The following is a 24,168-nucleotide window of genomic DNA, read 5'->3' on the forward strand; positions in this document are numbered from 1 at the left end:
ACACTGGCTTCCCCAAATCCAATAATACCTTTGGTTTCTGGCGAGTACATTATTTTGGGAATCTTTCATGGAATATTTACTTTATTTTCTCTAATTCTGCAAGAAGCCACATTGGAATTGCAAAGAAATATAAATGATTAAAAAGCAGAAGTAAAAAAAAAAAGTAACTGGGGCTGGCACTGTGGCTCAGCAGGTTAAAGTAGCAGTCTGCAATGTCAGCATCCAATACGGGTATTGGTTTGAGTCCTGGCTGCCCTGCTTCCCATCCAGGTCCCTGCTAATGTGTCTGAGAAACCAGTGGAAGATGGCCCAAGTACTTGGGCCCCTGCACCCATGTGGGAGACCTGGAAAACACTCCTGGCTATTGGCTTTGGCCTGGCATAGCCCTGGTCTTTGCAGCCATTTAGGGAGTGAACCAGCAGATGGAAGATCTCTCTCTCTCTCTCTCCTTTCCCCTCTCACCTCACTCTCTGTCTCCCCTTCTCTCTCTCTGCAACACTGTCTTTCAAATAAATAAATCTTTAAAAAACGAAAAAAAGAAAGAGGGGATGGTGCTGCGGCACAGTGGGTTAAAGCCCCAGCCTGCAGCACCAGCATCCATATGGGCACTGGTTGGAGTCCCAGCTGCTCCTCTTCTGATCCAGCTCTCTGCTGTGGCCTGGGAAAGCAGTAGAAGATGGCCCAAGTCCTTGGGCCCCTGCACCCACGTGGGAGACCTGGAAGAAGCTCCTGGCTTCAGATCAGCTCTTCTCTGGCCATTGTGGTCATTTGTGGAGTATACCAGCACAATGGAAAACCTCTCCCTCTCTGGCTCTACTTCTCTCTGTAACTCTGTCTTTCAAATAAAGAGAGGAGAGGAAGGGAAGGGAGGGGAAGGGAGGGGAGAGGAAGAGAAAGAAGAGCAACCAAGTAGTTTGCCCAAAATTTTTTCAACTAATATATTAACTTCATTTCTTCAAAAATGGGGGACCCCAAATGCTACTCTTACCCTGGATCCAACATGGCTTCTTTCAAGGTGTGCATACTGGGGTTCACAGACTTCCTCATTGCCTATTCTTTTTCCAGGGATGAATAGTCATGAGGGATACTATAGGCAAGTAGCATCTTAAGTCATGGGCAGTATTTTAAAATTTATGATGTGGCAGAGGGACAAAAACCTGAAGCTAACTGACCCACTGAAGAATCAAGCTCTAATCTAAGCCCCAGATTCTAACCAATTAGACTAGTCAACCACAAATTGGGAGAAATAAAAATACAATTTGCTGTATTATTTAAAGTATACTCATGTTTAGACCTCCCAGGTTTGCACAATACACTATCTTCCTTAAACCGGGTCTTTCCAAGAGACACCAGACTTAAGTGACACAAAAGAGTTTTTTAATCCCAATTAGTTTGGTGTCCTTTGTTGATATTATTCTGTTTTTTTCTGACCAACAATAATGAATAACCCACAGACGCTAATGAATAACTAACTCCCTTTGTCTCCAAGGACAGCAGAGCCCAACAAGAAATGTCAGAGGCCCTGCGGTAAAATAAAAACCTTTATAATGAAAACCTTCCCAATTATATAGTCCTCTGGGTACTGCAAATGTAGAATTGTCTTAAATATTTAAATAGTTGTGTCAAATGTGCTTAAAGTGGGGATCATAAAACCGATTTCCCAGATGCTTTGAAAAATGCATTTCTTACCAGTCTAATTACAATCAGTAACTGCTGGAGCAGGAAGTAGGGGGAATGCTATTATTGGTACAATGTAACCAGGATCCTTTGCTCACAAATCCTACCAGAGAGCTGCCAATTGCTCAATGTCTTCCATGTGCACTCTGAGGCCCTGAGAAATAAGCACTCTTATCTCAGTACCTTAAAAAACTCATATATGGTAAACTATCAATGTTAAATCTAATTTCTATTATCTCAAAAACATAAAGCTCAAAGTAATTTTATTGTAGGACAGAGCAAATAAAAATAAGTTATGTCACTAAAAAGCAGGTACACAGTGGCAAGCATGCAATGAGGAATTATAAAGAAGAACCCAGCATTGTTACATTTCAACAAGAATTCATTATCTTTTTCTAATACATTTCCTAGCTCTGTGCACAGAAATGGCTTAACAGCAATGACATCCCAGAGTTAATAAGGACAGTCACGTGGTTTTCCAAATACTGTCCCCCAATAAGAGGGACAGGGAAATACAAGGGAGTCTAGAACATCTTGCCTGAAAACAAGTTAGTGTTTAATGGGAACATATCAAACAGAGAGAAGAACTGACCACAAAGGGCTCCCAATGGCCAAATTTGGGACAATTTGAGCATCAGAAATAAATAATGATGATAATGAATTATAGCACAGTAAATATTAAAAAGGAACACATGTAACTACAATTATTCTCAAAAAGAAGAGGGAGAAAGGCTCTCCTTTCCAGAAGAATACCAATTAACAGAGAGGGAAGGATAGAATCCAAAACCCATCAGTATGCAATTAACAATAAAAACTGATTCACACAACAATCATCGATAGATGCTATGAAAGGCTGTTGGAGAACAAGATATTCCTATAAGATTATTTATTAATTTTGAAAGGGAAAAAGTGTCCTGCACAATGCAGAGATCAGGTGACACCACTTCAACAAGGTGATCAAATGTAGCATCATGAACACCAGGATGAAGGAATATCCAGGGCTTCCTGGTGCAGTGTCACAGGTGGTACACAAATCACCTATGCAGGGTTCCTGCCAAAAATGTTTACCCTAAAACTTATCAGGAAGAAGTGATCAGACACAACAATCGTGGAACAACACAACTGACCTGAACTCTTAAGATATCAACATACTTTGGCATGAAACACAAAGATAAGGCAGGGGAGAGGGCTGGTTTAGATTAAAGAACACTAAAGACATGACAAGCAAATGTAATACATGATCTTTGATTAGGTCTTTGTGTGGCAGTAAAGGACATTTGTATTTTAAATGGGGAAAAGAAATTATGTATATTATAAATAATAACTGGCATAAAATATAAAATAATATAATAGCAATTTGATGATAGATTATAAGATATAACTATAAATAATAGTTACAGCAAAGTTGAATTCCTTGGTTCTAATGGACATATTTTGGTTATATAGATACTTAAGAATTTGTGAATAATATATCACAATGTCTACAACTACAACTTACTTTGACTTGAGAGAGATAAAGGTGGAAAAAATGCTTTAAAAAAGGCAAATAATTGTTTTAAAAAATAGAGAATACAAAATAAAATAAGATAGCAGCAAGTTTAAAAGAAGATAAACTCAGGACCAAAGAATGAGCCTATTCAAGAATTAAGTTATGTAATAGTTAGCTGATTTTAGTGAGAATAACTGGGCAGGGCTCCTGTTTAAATTCTGTCCTGTTGAAAGGGGACAGATTTGGGGAGAGTTAGCTGTTTTTTAGCTTTTTTGCCCTTTGTCCTTTTCCCTTCCTCCTTCACTATTTTCAGTAGACACCACTGTAGCTTGAGCTGGTGTACAGCAGTGCAATTGCACAAACATGCAGAAAAGACTGAGGATAGCTCCATGATCTTGGACCTGACACAGCTGAACTGCCGCTCCTCAGCAGCAATCGCCTACTCCAGCATTCTCTATGTGAGAGAAAAATCAACTCCTATGATAGAGGTTCCCATATGTCCTCAGTTCATGGCATGCTTGGTGCCTCAGCCATTTTTTTCATAGTGCCCCCAGGTCAAAAGAAACACCCAACAGTTGTGTTTATTAAGTAGTTAGGTGTTAATAACTTAATAGCATTTATATATTGACAACTGTTTGGGGGAAAATGCACATAAATTAAAACAAACATGGTATTTTTATTTCATTCTTAATTTTATTTCATTCTCAACCACAATTACTGATGTAATGTGTTTCAGTTGTACATTCTACTACTTCTCAAAGCTTGGAATCTGATTGGACGCTACAACCCTCATTTCCTGTTCCAAGTTGACTTCACTTACTACTTGTTTTTAAAACAGTGGTAAAATATAAAGAACATAAAATGCATCATCTTTTTTGGTATAGCTATTTTTTATTCTTTTTATTATTTAATAAATGTGAATTTACAAAGTGCAACTTTTGTATTGTTGTGGCTTCCCCCCCGCCCAACCTCCCTCCCTCCCACGGCCCTCCCCTCTCCCACTCCCTCTCCCATCCCACCCTTCATTGAGTTTCATTTTCAATCACCTTCATATATAGGAGATCAACTTAGTATACCCTAAGCAAGGATTTCAACAGGCTGCCCTCACACAACCACACAAGGTATAGGGTGTTGTTTGACTAGTAGTGTTGTCTTTAAGTTTCATAGTAAAACACATTAAGGACAGAGATCCTACATGGGAAGCCTGTACCCAATGACTCCCATTGTAGATTTAACAAAATGCATTATCTTAACCACTTATAACTGTACAGTTCAATGGCCTGAAATTCATTCCTATTATACAACTATCACCATCATCCATCTTTAGAACTTTTTCATCCTCCCCAAATGAAACTGTGTACCATCAAACATTAATTCCCTAATCCCCTTCCTTGAAACCTTGGCAACCACTAGTCTTTCTGTCTTCATGACTATGCCAAAAACTTCATATAAGAAGACTCACACAGTATTTGTCAATTTGTGACTGACATATTTCATTTAGCATCATTTCCTGAAGGTTCACCCTTGTTGTTGCATGTATCATAATTTCCTTTCTTTTTGAAAGTTTGCTTTTTCCTTGTATATTTACTTAGGAGACAGAGAGACAAACATAATAGAGAGAACTCTTAACCCACTAATTGACTTCACAAATGGCTGCAATGTCTGGGGCCAGACTGGGCTGAAACCAGGAAACAGGAAAGCAATCCAGATCTTCTGCATGGACGTATGGAACCTGATTACTTGAACTATTGCCACTGTCCCCACCCCCCCACACCCACCCCCCAGTATGCATTATCAGGAAGCAGGAGTCAGAAGCCAGAGCCAGGCATCAAACCCAGTACTCACAAACATTTGATAACTAGTGCCTTAACCACTAAGCTAAAACCCTCTCCCAGAATTTACTTCCATTTTAAGGCTGAGCATTTCACTCTAAGTATTCCATTCAATCATATATTCATGGGTTGTTTATGTGTTTTGGCTTTTATGAATAATACTAAGAACATGGGTATATAAAGTGCTTGCTTTTTTATCACAATTACTGAAAATGTGGCTTCCTAAAGATCTGACATCACTAAAGGAAGCATAGTACGATTTATTTTTTATTATTTGACAGGTAGAGTTACAGACAGTGAGAAAGAGAGACAGAGAAAGGTCTTCCTTCTGTTGGTTCACTCCCCAAATGGCCGCAACGGCCGGCGCTGCGCTGATCCAAAGCCAGGAGCCAGGTGTTTCCTCCTGGTCTCCCATGCATGTGCAGGGGCCCAAGCACTCGGGCCATCCTCCACTGCTCTCCCGGGCCACAGCAGAGAGCTGGACTGGAAGAGGAGCAACCGGGACTAGAACCAGTGTCCATGTGGGAAGGCGGCGCCACAGGAGAAGGATTAACCAAGTGAGCCATAGCTCCGGCCCTCATAGTACGATTTGCTTTTGAAACTGTTGGCCTCTTCAAGCTAGCACTTGCCTAGTATTCAAAGGATGCCACATATCCTTCTGTTTCCTTCAAGTTTTAAAATAGCCTGTGATACCCTGAGCTTACTGTGGTGCCTCAGTGAACTTGAGTTTGGAAATTACATCCTCTGATGGTAAAGTCTCTTACTTGAGTTTCCAACTGAGCAGAACTCAGTCCTTAAGTAGCATCAACATTACTATCAACTGTATTCTTCTCATAAGGCTTCCACTGCAAAGTATCTACTCTTTATTGAAATCAGAAGTCAACGTACGTGACAGTCCTTGGGGAACTTACATTCTCTGTACACAACTCACTGCATTCCTAAGAGTTAGCATAATCACTCTCAAGACTCAGAAAATGCATTTTTTTAGCCACCATGTAAACTGCACCTTGTCCCAAAGCAATGATTGTCTACTGTGATGTGTCAACTTGCCTGGGCCCCAGGCTGCCCAAATATTTGATCAAACATTATTTTGGGTGTTTCCTGCAAGGATGTTTCAAGATGAGACTAACATTCAAATCAGTAGACTCTGTAAAGCAGACTGTCCCTGATAGTGTGCACAGGTCTCATCCAAACAGCTGAAGTCCTGAATGGAATAAAAGGCTGACCCTTCTCCCTGTAAGGGAGAATTCTTCCCTGTCTGATTGCCTTTGAACAATGACATCAGCTTTTTTCTTGCCTTTGGATTCAAACCAAAACACTGGCTTCCCTACCGGGGAGGGGGAGAGGGAGGGGGAGGGAGGGAGGATTCCATCTGTTGGTTCACTTCCCAAATGGCTGCAATGGCCAGGGCTGGGCCTTTACCATCAGCTCTGCCTGCTCTGGGACTTCTGACTTGAACTGGCATGAAACCATCTGATCACCATGTAGGTCTTGAGATGTGCCTGCCTCCATCATCTCATGAGTCAATTCTTCATAATAAACCTATTTCTCTATATAAGGATATAAATATATACACACATATATGCATGTGCATATATATTTTCACACACACACATGGATGCACACAGGTGTCAGCTTAAATATCATACTCTGCTCCTGTTCCACCAGTTCAGTACAGGCTGGGACCCCCCTCACTGATGTTGCCATGTCACTCAGAGCATATCCCTATCAGAGCTCTTACTGTGCTTTATTTTAACTGCCCACTTATTTGTCTGTCTCCCTTAGTACCATGAGGGCAAGCACTATCTTTTACTGGTTATTTTATCTCCAGAACAGCAGCTCACCCATAATACACTCATGTAGGCTCAATAATTATTTGTTGAGTAAATGATCAAAGTTCAAACAGTCCTGGATCACCATTCTCGACCAGTTAAGGCTTAGTTTAGGAACTGTCAATCAAGATCTGAAAAGGACACATGCAGCCACCTCTGGCACCATCCAGACCAGTAATGGTAACTAAGCTGCACGGCCAGAATAATTATACAATGTCTTTGTCCTCTTATCTGTGTGTATCATGCCCCAACTATGTAGACCCAAAACAGGCTCTGTACACTGGGAAGCCAAGCAAGGGACCAGGGAACCAAAGACAAGAATCCAAAAGCAGTCCTATATTTTACATACATTCCAAGATGTACTGACCCCAAGAGTTCACTATCCCTTCAGTACCTGAAGCATTTTTTTTTTTACTGTGATTACAATTATAGCCACTTCTGATCCCCACCACCTGGCTGGTGACCATGAAGTTATTACTCTTTCTAGATCTTAGTCACCTGATCAGTTAAATCAACCATAGCATACAACTCAGCGCTATTATGAAAAATAACTGAGACTATGTATTATTAAGCACTTAACACAATGACTGACACATACTAAGTTATGATATAACTACCTCCATTCCTATTGTCGAGATTGCAAACTCAGTATGGTTCATAAAAAAAGCAGGCTACAGTTCACTAGTCAAGCATGAGCTGGAAGATTTTACTGGGACTCTGTCTCTGAAAACCCAAACACCTGAGTTTGATATTAAGGAAGTTAGTTTGCCACACCATGAGAACAGCAACCAACAATGTCAGAGCCATGTTGGGTATGTCCCCCAAGAAATCTTTTCTAATACTTACTATCAGTATCTCTAAGAAGCAAAACAACTCAAAACCAAACCTGGTTTAAATTCATTAAGTCAATATCAGTTTCTCAATATAGTATGTCATGTAAATAATTTGCTATTCCTTAACAATTTTTCCTTAATTTAAAACATATGGCAATTTGAGGGTGCGCATTTGGCCTATCAGTTAAGACAGCTACATCTCATTTCAGCGTACCTGGGTTTCAATGATGGCTCCCTCTGGATTCCAGCTTCCTGCTAATAAGGAACCAAAAAGGCAACAGGTGATGGCTCCAGTAGCTGGGCCCCTGCCACCCACATAAGAAACATGGATTGAGTTTCAGGTTCCTGGCTTCAGTGTGGCCTAGTCTCAACTGTTGTAGGTATCTGGAGATTGAACCAGTAAATGCTTTGTGTTTCTCTCTCTCTCTCTTTCTCTCTCTCTCTCTCTCTCTCTCTCTCTCTCTCTCTCTCTCTCCCTGTCTACCTCTCAAATAAATTTTTTAAAATTTTAATGCAATATATGGTAAGTCAACACTATTGAATTAAAAACACAGTATCTCTAAGAAGCAAGCGCCATGGTACACGCAGTAAATTAATCCTACACCTGCAGCACCCACATCCCATATAGGTCCTGGCTGCACATCTTCCAATCCAGCTCTCTGCTGTGGCCTGGGAAAGCAGTAGAAGATGGCCCAAGTCCTTGGGCCCCTGCACCCATGTGGGAGACTGAAAAGAAGCACCTGGCTCCTGGCTTCAGATCAGCGTAGCTCCAGCCGTTTCGGCCATTTGAGGAGTGAACCAACAGATAGAAGACCTTTCTCTGTCTCTTCCTCTCACTGTGTGTAACTCTACCTCTCAAATAAATCAATAAAATCTTTAAAAACACACACACACATTCCCTCTGCATTTCAAATCAACCAGATTTTCTAGTTCTCCACAACCACGCAATACATCTTTTCATTATTCTCTTCTAGCTTGCTTCTTTTATAATAGCTCTAACTGTACTATAAAAATTATAAATTTTCTCAAAATATTTTTCTTGTCATTTGTATACATTTATTCCTCATTTATTGGTTATTAAAATTTCTCTTTTTCAATCTTTTCCCTTCCAAACACCTTTCTTCTAGCACTTCTAACACTAGCATAAATGGCAGTTCCAATTACCCTCTCATCCTTGGCCAACGGAATGCAGCCCCCAGAGAGCCCCAGCAGAGCTACGTGTATCCAGAGGGTAGGACCTTGTGATTCCTGCTCCTGCCCTTCTGTTACCGCCACCCACCCCACCTTTCTATTTCTGATCTATCTTAGCTTCTACTCTTTCACAGTCCCATGAGGTATCACATGCTTTTACTCAGCAATTATTTACCACTATGGTCCCTTTGCCCCAACACACACACACACACACACACACCCCTTACTGAGCAAGCTGGATATCATTATGAGAACATCAATTCTGACCCTGACATTGAGTGATGTATCCTTCCCATAGGATTTTCTGCCAGAGAAAGGGATTTTGGAGGTTTAAAAAAAAAAGCTTTCACTTTGAAAAAAATTCCAGAAAGACAATCCTACCTTTCCCAGGATTTGAAGGAAAAGGGCTTCCAAACTCCTGCTGCTTTGGCTTTAAAGTGTGTGACCCTGACATGCCTCCAGCCGGGGCAACCTGATATCGGGGCTTCCCATTGGTGAGCACTTGTCTCCTGGGGCTCAAGGCAGGCAGGTGAATGGGACTCTCAGCCATGTTGTTCTGAGGAGCCATCCCTCCTCCCGAAGGCATCTTGAGATGGAGACTGTTAGCAAGGCTTCCAATAGCGGGGCTTGGTGTGCTGCCACAGGACAAGGGGCCAGGAGTTCCCGAGTGAGCTCGTATGGGAGGAACGTGTTGGCCACTAAGCATCCCAGGCCCCTGTGTGGTTCCTGCTGTCCGGTGCAGATTCATGCCGCATGACCTTCCATTCATCCTGAAAAACCTGTCGCCAGTTTGGTCAAATAGCCAGTGGCACTACTCACTCCTTTCAGGCAAGGTCCAGTAAGCTATCCATGGGATGGTTTATGAGCCTGTTTAAAAGACAAATACAGGCATTTTTAAAGTAAAAAACAAAACGAGGCATAGCAAGTTTTCAACCTGCATATCCTTCATATCAGGAAGAAAAGAAGCACTCCCAACAAAATGGCCTTTTACATAGAACGGGGCCATCCGATATAAGGCTCACTGGCGGGCACTCTCCCCTTCCAGACTCATGGTAGGCACGGATTACGGATCACTGCATTGTTTTCTTTGCCAATAAGCCCCAATCTATGCAATGCTCTTGGCAACCCAACCAATCTACAGGTGCTGGCTTGCAAAATGCAACTTAGTTTTCTCCCTTGAGGATCTGTCCATACTAGTTCAGTTCAATGTTTTACTACAGTGGGCCTTAGGAAACCCAAAAGTACCACATTCATGAGCTGTAAGACCAATATTTCAAAGGGTTTCAGTCAATAAACACAAAACAGACATGGCCTCAAAATGAGATTACTGGGACATGAAGCCATCTCTGATTTTTACCATATGAGTAGGATTTTCACAATCTCTAGGTTTACAAAAGATGAAAGTCTTTTGTACTGGAAATACTGCCTAGATCTCAAATTCCATATATTTAAATATTCACAAAATATATTTAAATATATATTTAAATATTCACAGCAATACTAGAGTCTTGGTTACATAATGATTCTCATTTATAGGGATGGAAATAAAGTCAACACACAATACACTAACCTTCTATGAAGATGCTAAAAGAAAACAAAAAGCTTCACGAAATGCCTTTGAAAAGCATAAAGAATGGCCCTCATACAGATGAGCTGCCCAGTATGTTCACCATGCCTGATCACAGTCCCGCAAAGCTTACACTTACTACACAGTGGGGTAAAAAAAAAAAAAAAAAAAAAAGAAATCCTGTAGTTTGCAACAAAATGGATGCAACTGGAAACCATCATACTTAGTCAAATAAGTCAGTCTCTGATTTGTAGCAACTAATAGAGTACCTAAAAGATCATCTAGAGAAGTGAAATTGACACTTTTTGAGATGCAATGATTTTGAACAACCCTTGTCTCAACTGTTGAGGAACAGTTTTTATTTTTCATACTATTTTTTGAACTCCATGTAGTGTAGGGTTAACCTTATGAGTATAAAGTTAACTGAAAATAGATCTTTGTAAAAAACAAGAACGGAAACAGGAGAATCCAGTCTCTCTCACTGTCCACTCTGACTGTCAAAAAAAAAAAAAAAAAAAAAAAAAAAAAGAAGAAGAAGCAAAAGAAAAAGGAGAGGGAGGAGGAAGAAGGGTGGGAGTGTGGGCAGTAGTGTGGTAGTATGGAATAAATCACTGTGTTCCTAAATTTGTATATATGAAATGAATGAAATCTGTATACCTTAAATAAAAGGTTTTTAGGTAAAAAAAAAAATTACTACCACAAATGTGATGTTAGTATTCCACAATTCCTTGATAGCCAGTTCCTTAAATGCATGCAGTGAGGCAGCCAGCTACTATGGTAGTGGCACCACCTCAACTCTATGATAGACATAGTCACAATTGGCCTTTTATACAGATATTATAGGCATGGAAAGAAGCCAAAGCTGAACAAACACAGGAAATAAGGATTGAGTGCAAAGCAACAGTGACCAGGTATCTTCAACTGGATGGCTCCTACTATGTATGATCCACTTAAGGTCTTACACAAATATTTTCAACTCAACTCCAAAATAAATGACTCCATAAATCATCACAGAAAATATATGAAGGAGTGAAAACTTTTTGTGAAGGAGTTTTTTTTTCTTTCATCATAGCGGAAAGCCTAAAACATTTTTAATTTTCAACTCAAGCACTCACCATACCTTCAACAAAGTGTGCCTGTGTTAAGGAACATCACAAATAATTAACAATATGAATTTTGGAGTATTTTTATAATTTTTACCAATTCTCTATTTTATTAAGAATTCCATCACTCTGTGACACTTCATGCTATCATGCCATCTACTCCAAGGAATTATTTAGTAGTGTTCCTCTAAGCCAGGTCTCACCTCTGTCCCCTGCCCTGCATGACAATCTCTATAAACAGACAAATACATTCAGGTTATCCAAACCTGAATCATTTAAGTTTATTAATGGAATAATGAAACACAGAACCTGTTACCAGACTGATTTGTTAAGATTTTTCTTTTTACACTGGAAAAATTCCAATGCCTTTTCTTTTGGGTCCAAGTAGGAGAAGTAGACAGTATTACCAGCTGGCATGTTGACTCATTCATTGGTTCATCATGAGCAAGAGTCATTGAATGTCTCGAGCTCTGTCAGATGAAATTGGCCATCTATTCTCCACTCATTGATAAAACAGTGTTTCCAAGCAGTCTGAATCCCGCAGAAGAAAGTGCTTATTCAGCTCTCTACAACAACAACAAAAGATGTCATATTGGTAATTTCTTGAAAATAAAGAATTGTCCAACATGACTGGAAATATGAGTCACTGAGACCATGGTTCAAGTGACAACTGTCTGCAGATTTGTAGACTGTGCCCATTTCCAGGTTTTTAAAAATAAGAGAGTCATTTTGGCAGGAAGATCACATGCAAGCAGGAATTCTCATCAAAAATATGGATAAAAACACCTAAGAGTACTTAGCACTACACACAATCATTAAGAAGGTGAGTCTGCAAGAAGGAAAAATAATTACAGCACTGAGAACTTAATCAGGCATTCACACTTGTCTGTCTCGCACTGAATATTTATTTTCTTATAAACTGCATGCCTGTTTGAAATACCATGAGGTTGAAAGTAAAACAACAGCAACTTACACTTAAATTTTATGGCCAGAAAAACAGTATCCTGAGAGTAAAGTGATTAATACCATGGAAAACAATGATATGCAACTGAGCAAAACTAGCCTCAAGACAAAACAAAAAGAAACTACACGGGAAAAATGCCTGTAATTCCAGTTTTCACATTAATCATGCCAACAGATTTTTTTTCAAGCATTAGATACCAGAATGTAGAAATCATTTTTTTTCTATTCACATTACAATACTTGTAAAGACCTTTTAGCTAGGTCATACAATCAAGATAGAAATCTAAGTCCACCTGGTAACTAAATGAGAATAAACTGCTAACTTTGAAGAAAGACACAGCTTCCCAGAGTTACAGTGAAAAGAGCACTCAAAAAGTCAAGATACCTGAGTTCTACTTCTGGCAAATCTTTTATCACTTCTTTGGACTTGTAGTTTTTCATCCATAAAAAGTTGAGGAGGTTGACCAGAATCACCACATTCTCTTGAAATAATGTTATTCTAGGTAATTTGGATAAGGAATTTTATAAAAAATATCCACTTACTCCAATCAATAAATACACAGATTGTATACCTATGGCACTTGAATATAGGAAAACCCAGTAGACATGCAAGCAAAGATAACAGCAACCTCTACTAAGTCTATCAAAGCAAGAGCTGATAGGAAAGCTCTCCTGCCCACAATGTGCTGAAAGGCAACACTACCATGAAAAATGAATTGAAGGTTAAATTTAGACTTTGCCAAAAATGTGCAACCACAACTAATCCGTATCAACATCCTAAGTGACAGTATTTGACTACATGATCATCTTTCTACTGAAAACCTTGATCAAATTTTCCAGCATCTTCCCTTTTGTCCTCTACCCAATTACTCTACCCCAGGCTACCAACAGAAGAAAAAGAAAAGGCAAAACAATCCAGAAGTATAAATTTAGAGAATCTGATATCTGACATATTGACATATTTAAATTTTTAATATTCCATTGGTTCACACAATGAAAATGTTCATTCTGCTAATATGAGTCAACATGAGACTTAATAAATCTTTCCTTTTGACCACTTTGAAACTCAACACACTCCTGTAAATCAGGTTTGAGAGGAAATTACTTAACCCCTAAGGAAACTAAGGCACAAAACCATTTAATAATTCCACAATTTTCTGGAAAAGCATAAGTTTCATCAAAATATAAAATCATGACTCTACCTTCCACCCAAGGCCCCAGGAATTATTTTTCAAGGATTAAAAATTAAACAAGCAAGAGCAATGCTAATGCACCCATTCAAGAAAATTCCAAAAACAGGCGTTCCATAGTGCCTATTTACAACCGAAAAGGCCCTTTCTTGGTAAATATCATTAATAGACTCATCTAGAGTCATAATTCATCTGATGAGCCAGTTAATTATTAATTTTCATACATCATTTCATTTCCTTAGGCTACATTTAGCCTTTGTTACATTTTCCATTCCTTATGCCACAAGCATTTCTTACTCTGAATAGAAAACCTGATAATGAGGCACAAAATACTGGTCAGCAAACAAACTGCTCCTGAGTCTGCTTCTTATAAGTAGGTCTAAGCCATCTAAAAGAGTTTTTATTGATTCTTTTGGTTTTTTCCTTCTGAGTTAATGATTGTATAATTTCATTAACACTGCCTTTTCAACATCGTTGCCTTGATCGTTAATAGGCCCATGCAATTCCCATGGGTTTCTCTTGTTACAGCTTTTGTGGCCAGAAGAATATAGAAATGAAAAGCCTATTGATAGATACTATAAGTTATTCTCATGCACGGCTGCAATGTGAAGCACATTTTGCAATTCAATCAAGGACAGATAGAGCTGAATGTTCTTAGATCCCAGGAGTTCATTTTAATAAGCAGAATGTACCTTGTCCTAACACAGGTGACTGACTCCTCAGAAAAGATTGTATAAACAAAACCCAATCATGTAAGTCATTTTATTGGCAACAATATAAACAAAGCTATATTAGATGTCACCAATAAATCAAAATTATTCTTGTCTGCAATTTTAACAAGAGGAAAGTGCAAACATGCGCCTGTGAAGCCAGAGGATATTATAGAGGAAATGTATTGGATGTGTACAATAGCATTGCTCTAAATTGAAACTGGAGGGTACTATATTACGATAAAGTAACCCACAACAAGGTATAGCTGATCACTGCTGTGTTTCACTTACTTTATTCCATGAAATCAACATTTTCACAGAATGTACCACAGAAGTTATACAAAAACAGCTCGCTACAATAATTCCTCCTTACTGAGATGCAGAACAAAAGTTAGGCAGGTTACACCTAATAATTAGTATGCATGGACCTGTTCACTTGGATACTCCCAAGGCCTAATGTCAGTAGTTCTAAGAATGTTAGCATATTTATTCTGAATACTAATATGTACAGATGATACTCAAGCAATATAACTAGCAACTAGATGAAATCAAAGAGGTCTCATTCTGTTACACCAAATAAAAATATGAAGCCAAATCGGTGTAGCCTCCAGAGAGTCACAACCATCCTTCCAAAGACCACTCAGAAAAGATAATGTAACAAACATCACAGATAACATAATGAACAGCATAGATCCCATCTAATGGAAATACTGATTTAACTTCATCTGTGGTTCAAACCCTTAGCTATCTTATTACAAATATTTCAACTTTGTAATTTTTATGCTTTATAAATGTCCTCAAAAATGAAAATAATCTCTCCTAAATTTAAGGCAGTGCCATTAGTAATTTAAATTAATGGCTATGAAGCTCAAAATAGGAATAGGAAACATGGCAAGATAGAAAGAAGGGAAAGGGAGGGTAAAAAGAAAGGAAAGAAGTGAGAAAAACACAGAATTTGGCCAAGACCAATTCAGGAATTTATCTCCAGTTAGTCAATCCTAACAACAAGAAATCAGAAGCAGCACTGAGAACCATCTACACAATGAAAATTATTACAGATTGTTGGAACAAAGTCAGGACCTTCAGGAAAATACTGCTGGAGGGCAGTATTAAAAGTTCCATAACCTCGCTTAGAATCCACTTTCCACACTTCAGTGCATCTATGTAACTCTCATAGCCTCCTACTTCACTCAATGTCACTACTTTTAGTAGTAATTACTTAGAAGAGTTTCATTTACTTTGCCTCAGTAATTAACTCATCAATGAGTACAGAAAGAACGAGAAAACTGTGGCAATACCAAAAATGGCAAAACAGAAAGAAATGATTACAGATTTCCTGGTCATGTACAAGAAATCACAAAGTGAAAATTAACTTGGAACCAAAAATATTTTAAGACAAATATAATAAAACTTTAGAAAGGTAAGAATGCCTCAGCCCATGCACTCGCCCAGTTAGGTATCAATACACTATAAATTCCTAGATCTATGTGTAAAGAAGTAGTCTTTCTAAAACACTGTTTTTCAAACTGGGTTGTAATTCATTGGTGGTCCATAAAATCAATTATTCAACAGAGAAAGCTTTTTTAATGAAAGAAAGCCAAATAAAATAAATATGAGTAGAAGTTATCATAGTAAAAATAATGTATTAATGGTCATAAATTACTTCAGTTATTTGTGGGTGGACATATCAACACGTTTACAGGCATATATTATGTTCTGAGTAACATAATACATATATGAGATGTCTTCAAAAAGTTCACGGAGGGGCCAGTGTTGTGGCACTGTAGGTTAAGCCGCCACCTGTAATGTGAGTATCCCCTGTTGGGTGCCAGTTCAAGTCCATGCTACTCCACTTCCAGTCCAGCTCCCTGCTCATACACCTGGGAAAACAGTGGAAGATGGCCCAAGTCCTTGGGCCCCTGTACTCACATGGGAGACACAAATGGAGTTCCAGACTCTGGCTTCAGCCTGGCGCAATCCCAGCTCCAGCAGCCATTTGGGGAGTGAATCAGCAGATGGAAGATGTCTCTCTCTAGACGAAGATGTCTCTCTCTCTGTCTCTCTCTTTCTCTGTCTCTCTCACTCTGTAACTCTTTCAAACAAATAAATATCTTCTCTTAAAGTTCATGGAAAATGTATATTATGGATTTCAAAAGTTTTTACACCAAAATAAGCTTGTCTTTTTAATTCACTGTTTCCATGAACATTTTGATGTCTCTCTATTTTATGGTAGGTCACAGTCAAAACAGCATAAAAGCTACATTATAAAAACATCCGGTCTATTTGCCTATCCAAGTATCTACAAAGAACAGCTGCAGGTATACATAGAGTTGAACAAAGTAAAATAAATCCCCAAAAATAGATCTTTTAAAAAGATTTCATAGTTCAACATTTTTAGCTTTATAAAAAAATGAGGATTAAATAATATGAAACCATATTTCCACCACTGCTGTTTTTCCCTATGGCTTCTACTTAGTAAATATCAGTTGATCAACTGTGCTCAGTAATAACTGATCAAACAACTAACAATCAGGATCAACATGATGGACAATTTTATATCACCTTCATTACAGAGGGTAGACCTTCTCTGGAATGAAACAGTGCATTTATAACACAAAAGGGGGAATGTTTAAATTAACTCATAACTGTCTTTGAGAATTGAGTTTTTCAAAATGTGTTCTTAATATGAGTTAACCATCAGACTCCAAGAAGAGGAATTGGAATGGAAAAATGAACACATTCCCTATGATGTCACTGCTGAATTAATTACCTGAATTGCAGAGTGAGCACCACATGGCCATGGTTTGAGACACAAAGACTTCTTCTTCATAAACATAAAAGCGAAGCAACTAGTTGAAGATTTTTCTTTAAAAAAAATCATCCTCACTCAAGGAAGTACATAGGTAGTAAAATAAGGCAAAAGAAAAAGAGCATTATTTAGTCTGTACAACTAACCACTCAGTTCACGTGAATAACTATTTTCAAGGCTAAAAGTCACAATCCTTTCAAAGGGGTAATAAATATCTACCTATGGAAGATTCTAGACATAAAATGTCTCACTCCCTAAACCAGATATTTAAACATATTAAAGTGCCTCTATCACACATGAATCTGAGTGATTTCTTTCCTTTAGTGTGGTTATAGCCTTCAAAGTGACCAATATAGCTATTTTTAGCCATTGTTAGACAGAAGTTTTACACAACTTAAATTATGTTTCAATGACATCATGATAGAAGTATGAATGTCCACAACAATGACTAGGCCCTTAACCAACATGACAACATATTTATTAAAAAAAATTTTTTTAAACATCCATGAGTGACTCAGCCAAGTTACAGACAGAAATGGAATCTATTGGTCATGCTGAAAAGGTTGGGAAAACATTAATCCATTTCTTCACACACAAGAATAACAAAATTTCATACACAGTCCTGACATCTGGTTAGTTTTCTGTGTACAGTATTCAACAGGCCTAGAAATGAAACTTCAGAGACCTGACTCAGAATTTCAGAAATAACTGATGTTCAGGAAGTCTGAACTCTTTATCACGGCACCTACAACTGGCTCTGATCTTGCACTGTGAGCCTATCAGCCCATCTGCAGTTCAGCAAGGCTTGCTACACTTGAGGGAGTAGGTAGCCATTCACGTTCTTGGCCTAGAAGAGATCGCATCAGACAGGAGTGGCCCCACCAGCTTAATCTGTCTCCAGTTTATTTGCCCTCAGCTGTGTATTGACTTCAAGATTTCAGTTTTACAGACAAACCCCCTGATTGTTTTTCTCATAGTGGAACACGACTGGCTCCTGTTCCTGTTCATCCTACATACTGCCTTAGAGACTTCCTCCATGGTTTTTCCATTCCCTTCTGCTGTCTTCTTTCTAGAACTTACTAACCCTCTTAGCCCACCCCAAATATCCACGTATGTCTCCCTGATCTGTTCTTGGTCTCCACAGCTCAGATATGTAAATGGGGATAATTATGCATTGTCTATAGTTCACAACATTACAGAAGACTGAGAAAATGCATGTCACATGCTTAGCACAGTGTTTAATACATAAAAGGACCTGAAAAACGTGAAAGTACTTTACTTTCCACACCTCTCTTTTCACACTCCTTTCTCCATTGCATTATAGTTACACGCCTGTACTTGTCTCCACATCTACATTCTAATTTCATTTAGCTTTTGGAGTGACATCTGATTTTTCTTGGAACTTTCTCCAGCACTTATATGTACAAAGACTGTCTTCTATAAAACCTACATGTTACATTTTTCATGCTACATTTACCAAACCTATTCTTAGACTGCATTTGTATATTCACATATATTTATATTTATATTATTCACACTTTCTTGGTCATTTATACTGAAAATACAGTATCAGCAAAATATGCAGTTATATCCCACATTTAGGACTTATTACTCAAATACAATATAAGTGAAGTGTGACCATACAATCCTGAATCCCATGATCCCATGCTCTGTAGCTTATGAAACCAAGTTAGCCTAGTTCCTTGTCTATTCCTCCTGGTCTACTACTGGCTACTACTTTTTCTATCGAGAAAAAGTAGCAAGGAAATTCTATTTCACTCTTCTGGACAAGCACATTATTCTTGCCGTTGCTTGGCAAAAAGGTGAACAACAAAAAATCCTAGCATAATGCTGCCACATGAAGAGTCAGTCCAGTACTGAGATCAGGCACCTTGTCTGTTGTGGGTGCTGTTGGCCCTCACAGTGGGCCTGCAAATGCATCCTGGGTTGCCATGGAAGAAGCAGCCCCTACTTACCTACACTGGGGCCACACCAGACATTTCACTGATTCCTGTTCAGTGTCCCTATCCACACAGTCATCACGGCGTAAATACGGCATCTGTTTCCTTAGTGTTTTTCCTTAATTCTATCATATTAAGTAATGCCTGACCAACTAATTTCTCCAAGCCAAAGTGTCCCGTTATCCTTAAAGGTGGTTTGTCAAAGGAAAGAAGCCAGACCTAAGAGTACATATTGAATCATTCCATTTACATAGGGTATTAAAAATAGGCAAAATGAATGTATCCATTAGAAGGCAGGCAGTGGAGTTTAGGAGGTGGTAATCACGGTACTGGAATATGAGATATGTTTCCTGTGTATTAACTATGTTCTGTTCCTTGATAGAGATGTATCTGGTGTGTGAAAATTCACTGAATTTAACACAGGAGTCCTATTCTGTAGAGATATTTCATTTGAGATAAAAACTGGCTTTTATGTCAACTATGCCTCAAGTGAGAAACAAGGAAAACTTGGAACTAGCACACCTTTTAACCAAGCACTTGTTACTATCAAGGTTTTAGTATGTCTCATCACCCTTGATTGAAAGGGGTAACACACTTTGATTGCATAGATGTAACCATGTGCTTTTTTCCCCAGTCCTGATCAAGTCTATGACCAATGTAACTTAAGACAAAGTTAGAGTTATGTCCTGTCTTTCCACCTTATTTGCAATATATATCCTCTACAGAAAACAACTACAAAAAACCAGGGACATAACGTGCATGGAATCCTACTCCTGAATTATATCCTTCAAGAAGCACCACATCTGGAAGCTGGGAGACTCACTAATTGACCTTCACCTCCAAAGACCAGTAACTGCAAAATAAGAGGGGGCAAGAGCAGCAAGAATGTCCTCAGACTTCATTTATTCCAGAAGAGAACACTAAAGGGGCGTGGGGGGAGCAAAGGCTGGAGTGAGCGGTCTTCTGAAATGAAGGAAAGATCCCCTCCTGCCACATACAGGAAGCAGGACTGAAACAAAACATTCATTTGGTATTTTTCTACCCCATCCTGCCTATTTGAGTCCAGTAGGAATCTGACCCGCTAGGTAGACACTGGAGTGCATCCAAACAAAAGAGATCACTTCCTCCCAGGCTAGTCAACAAACACCAGGTATTCAACCTCCGATAACTTGACTTCTAATAAGGAACAAGGGTGGAATCAGAGAATCAGAGAAATGATGTTCTCCCAAATGGGCCCACGGTGAACCAAGCACAGAGTGGATTATGGCAGCAGCAGTGAGATTTAATTGTTCATACTCAAGGACTTGCTGAGGCCCCGGGGCACCAAAGTAAAGGAAATAAACCACCAACAAGGAAAGGTGCCTTGGAAATAACAGGAAAAGAAATGTCCCCTGCCCTTTCTTTCAAAAGGTAGTATTGGAAGTAATCTGCCGGCCCAGCCAACTACTGAAAACGCAAGAAAACTGCAGCGTGCTTAAAGATGATCCATAAATTCAGCAAAGTCTCAGTTGCAAAAATAGCACACACTATCACAGACTCCTGTCTCCAGAATCTCTTCAGCCTCTCTGTGAACAACCCTCAACGTGGCTGCACCTGATTCAAGCAGCACACCGGGCAGAGGCAGGAGAAAATCAAGTTTGAACCATCACCACCACCACCACCACCTCAAAAGAAAACTGTTGCCCCGTTTATTCTAAAAGGGGAGACCCAGTGGGGAGCAAGGCCGAGGGCAGAAACGGAAGACTGGCTACATCCCAAGGCAGAAACCATGGCTCATGAAAGCTCTCTGAGGGGGACAGAAGCCTTTGCATCTGGCTTGGGTTCACCTTCTGACCCAGAAATGCTCTTCAAACTGGGAACTGGACGTCTTAAGTGTCTGCCCTGCGTCTGACAATTTGGCTGTGATATCCCGAGCAAAACCCTTAAGGTCTCTAGGTCCCCAATACCTTCACATGTAGGCCAGGAGCAGCTCAGGCCCCTTCTAACTTTGTTTACACAGCACTTGAGAGTCTAAGTCCCATAACCTAAAGGGAACTGCTCCACTGGAGGGAGCTGCAGAACTTCCCTTCCTCGCGGACTCTAAGGCCCCTGGGGCCCCAACTCTCCAGAGATGCTGGCGTGGGGAGAGGGTGCAGAGCCCTTCCAGAAGAGGGCCCAGACGACAGGAGTCCAGTCTCTACCAACCCTGCACCTCCCTGCGACGCCGGAAGTAACGCCAGATCTCCTGCCCCGGGTTCAGAGGGTGCTGAGATGAGAGCCCGACAGAAACCGGGGACGCCGGGAGTGAGGGAAGGTGAGGCACAGAGCAGCGCAGCCGGGGAGAGGGGCGCGCGGTACGACAGGAGGAGGGCAGCCCTCGCAGCTTTCTTACCCCACAAGCGTGGTCTGCTGGGGTCCCAAGCCCTGGCCCCGGGGCTCCCCGGCGCGGAGCAAGGGGCGGATCCGGAGGCGGAGGCGGCGGGGCCCGGCAGGGTGCGCGCTGCCGCGACCCCGTCACTCCCCCGCCGCCTCCGCCCCTAACCCTCAGCCCCGTCCGCGAGCGAGCGAACGCAGCAAAACAAAACAAACTCGTGCCGGCTTCCTGTTGTGCAACTCAGTCCTGAGTAAGTCGGGGCTGAAAGGGCGCCGCCGCCGGCCCGCGCCTCGGAAGCCCGCACGGACGGCCGGGGACCCGCGCGTGCTGCGGAGCCTGCCCGAGCCCGGGGGGAGCCCGGGCCCGGCTCGCCGCGCCCCAGAGCGCACGGGCTCAGCCTCCGGCCAGGAGCGCCTCTCGGGCAAGCGTCCCGGCGCTCGGGTGTCCTTTTCCCTTTCGCCTCCCAAATACCCTTCCCCCACGCCAAAAAATCTGAAGTCGCAGCCAGAAACCGTCCCCAAAGTTTCTTCCTCCGGGCACCTAATTGAATCATCCATAGGATGACAAATCCGCCGGGGCCAAGATTTCCAGACATTTGGGTGACTTCCCCGACCCCGAAGTGACTTGTCAGCTCCAGTGAGTAACTTGGGACAGTCGCTTGGGGCAAGGTGTGTGTCTAGGAGAGAGCCCGGCGGCTCACTCACGCTTTCCAGAGAGCGGCCCCGGCCCACTTCAAAACACACACAGGGTCATTTATAGGGCCTGGAGCCGTGCGCAGGACAAAGTCCCCGAGACTGAGACATTTTCCAAACACGGCTGACATTTCGGCGGGCCCATGAAAACGTAAACGCGCGGTGACGAGCCCGGCGGGGAGCGTTCGCGTCTGAGCCTTGTCTGCGCCCTTGCGCGGGGGAGGTGACAGTGCCAGACCTGCGGCCGCAGGCGCTGGCCCGCTCTCCGCCACTCACACGCCTAACACCCCGCCCCGAGGGGCTCCGGGCACCAGAGCGACGCCGGCTGGGGGGAAGCACACGCGTGGGAAAATAAAAAAAGCCTTCGTGGTGCTACGCAAACACGTGGGACCTGAAAAGGCAACTACAGCCCGGTGTGTGCGCGGCCGATCTAACGTCACCCCATCAGTGCCCACTGAGCCAAAATCTCTCTCCGTGGGCACTCGGGGTGGCGTGCACCCTGCCCATGCGCCCTGTAACTTGCCCTGGTTTTGTAGCCCTCTGGGACCTGTAATGTAAGAAGAAAAAGAAAACTCTTCCTAATGAGCGAAACTTCCAAACCTGTTGGTGTCTTCCTACACTGGGCGCTCGTAGGTAACTGGCAAGAACCCAGCTTGATCGCCTCCCAGTTAGGTGTTGCTATCTCTATCCCAATAGACGTTTCGAGAAGATCTAAGAATCGGGGGGCTGGAGCCCACGTATCCTTAAACCCGCCCAAATGCTGCCCGCTCAGCGTGGAAAACTATTCCGAACCCCCCGTTGGCGGCTCTGAGCCTCAAAGCTCCCGCAACTCTCGAGCGCCAGGGTTGTCCCGGTCGCTCGCCTGCGAGCAGAGTTCCTGCGGCGTCCACTTACCTGGTAACCGGGATTTCCACAACAAAGCCCGGCGTGCGGGTCCCTTCCCCCGGCCAGCCTCCGCGAGTGACAGCGGGCGGCCAGCGCTAGCGAGGAGTTACCGGGGCTCCAGGCTTCAGAGCGCTCGGCGGGCTCTGCCTCCTTCGGAGCTGAACACTTGCATCTCAGCCGGGGGACAGAGCACGGAAACCCGGCCCGAGTGCCGTGTGTGCGCGCGCGGCTGCGAGGGCAGCGGCGGCAGGGGGAGGCGGCGGCGGCAGGGGGGTGGTTGGACCCTCGGCATCAGCTCATTTTCCCCCGCTGCACACACGCGCTCGCAAAGAATGTTTTCAAAAAGTTGGGTTGCGACTTTGTGCCTCGTCTGTCCTGCTCATCCTCGCCCCGGGCCGGCGGATGCGTCCGGGGGCCAGCCCGGGATGCGGGCTAACTGCTGCTAACCAGCGGATCCCGTAAAGAGGAGCGCCGGGCCGAACCTGGACGGCGGCGGACCGCGAACCCCGGCGTGCGGGGAGGGGTGGCGGTGGCGGCTCCCGGCGCCTGTGCCCGTGCGCGCCGCGCTCTGGGCTGCCCGGGCGGCGCAGTGTGGACGCGCTGCACGGCAGAGGGGAAGGGGGAAGAGGGAGGGAGGGAGGGAGGCGGCCCGGCGAGGAGTGTGGATGTGTGTGCGGCCGCGAGGGCCGGCCTGCAGCCAGCTGCTTCCTGAGTGCGAGCGCCAGGGGGGGAGGGGTGGGGGCGGGCTCGCCGGTCACCGGGCCGGCCAATTCCAAGGCCGAGCCTGTGTCTTGCTCTCCACTCATTCACACACACACTCCTTCTCCTGTGCGCGGAGTCGAACTCCAAGGCAGGGTACAGGGTAACAGTGGGGAGACCCTTGCCTTCTTCCTGGCCTTTTTGGTTGAAAACTGTCTCTCTCTCTCTCTCTCTCTCTCTCTAATGAAAAAGCGTCACCGTCACCGTTTCCACAGGATTTGGTGACAAGCCATAAAGAACGAGAAGGGGGAAAATACTCAGGAGTAACAGGGAGAGATTGAAAACTAAAAAGTGAAAAAAAAAAAAAAATCCTAAAAGGATC

General features: G+C 42.3%; 1 protein-coding gene and 1 long non-coding RNA gene across 6 annotated transcripts in view; one reads left to right on the top strand and one right to left on the bottom strand.

Moving 5' to 3' along the window:
- Positions 1–23,760, bottom strand: part of GLIS3 (GLIS family zinc finger 3) — a 500,527-nt gene extending 476,767 nt beyond the window's left edge. Inside the window, exons 1-2 of one of the 5 annotated variants that reach the window (XM_089337316.1) lie at positions 23,097–23,760; positions 9,236–9,721 (exon numbers count right to left, since the gene is read on the bottom strand). Coding sequence is in view for 2 of the 5 variants with exons in the window: in XM_070051535.2 (XP_069907636.2) it covers positions 9,236–9,623 (388 nt within the window). In the remaining 3 variants the exon portion in view is untranslated. Of the gene's footprint in view, positions 1–9,235; positions 9,722–21,528; positions 21,665–23,096 lie in introns of those variants that run through there. The other 4 variants (XM_070051535.2, XM_070051524.2, XM_051858255.3 and 1 more) reach the window with 4 other exon arrangements.
- The window catches only part of LOC138847399 (uncharacterized), a 46,809-nt gene continuing 43,932 nt past the window's right edge, over positions 21,292–24,168 (top strand). Inside the window, exon 1 of the long non-coding RNA XR_011385182.2 lies at positions 21,292–21,450. This is a non-coding gene — a long non-coding RNA (uncharacterized LOC138847399). The remainder of the gene's footprint in view (positions 21,451–24,168) is intronic.

The sequence above is a fragment of the Oryctolagus cuniculus genome, chromosome 1 (assembly GCF_051225735.1).
Source record: "Oryctolagus cuniculus isolate XC-2025 breed Fujian yellow rabbit chromosome 1, ASM5122573v1, whole genome shotgun sequence".
NCBI lineage: Eukaryota > Metazoa > Chordata > Mammalia > Lagomorpha > Leporidae > Oryctolagus > Oryctolagus cuniculus.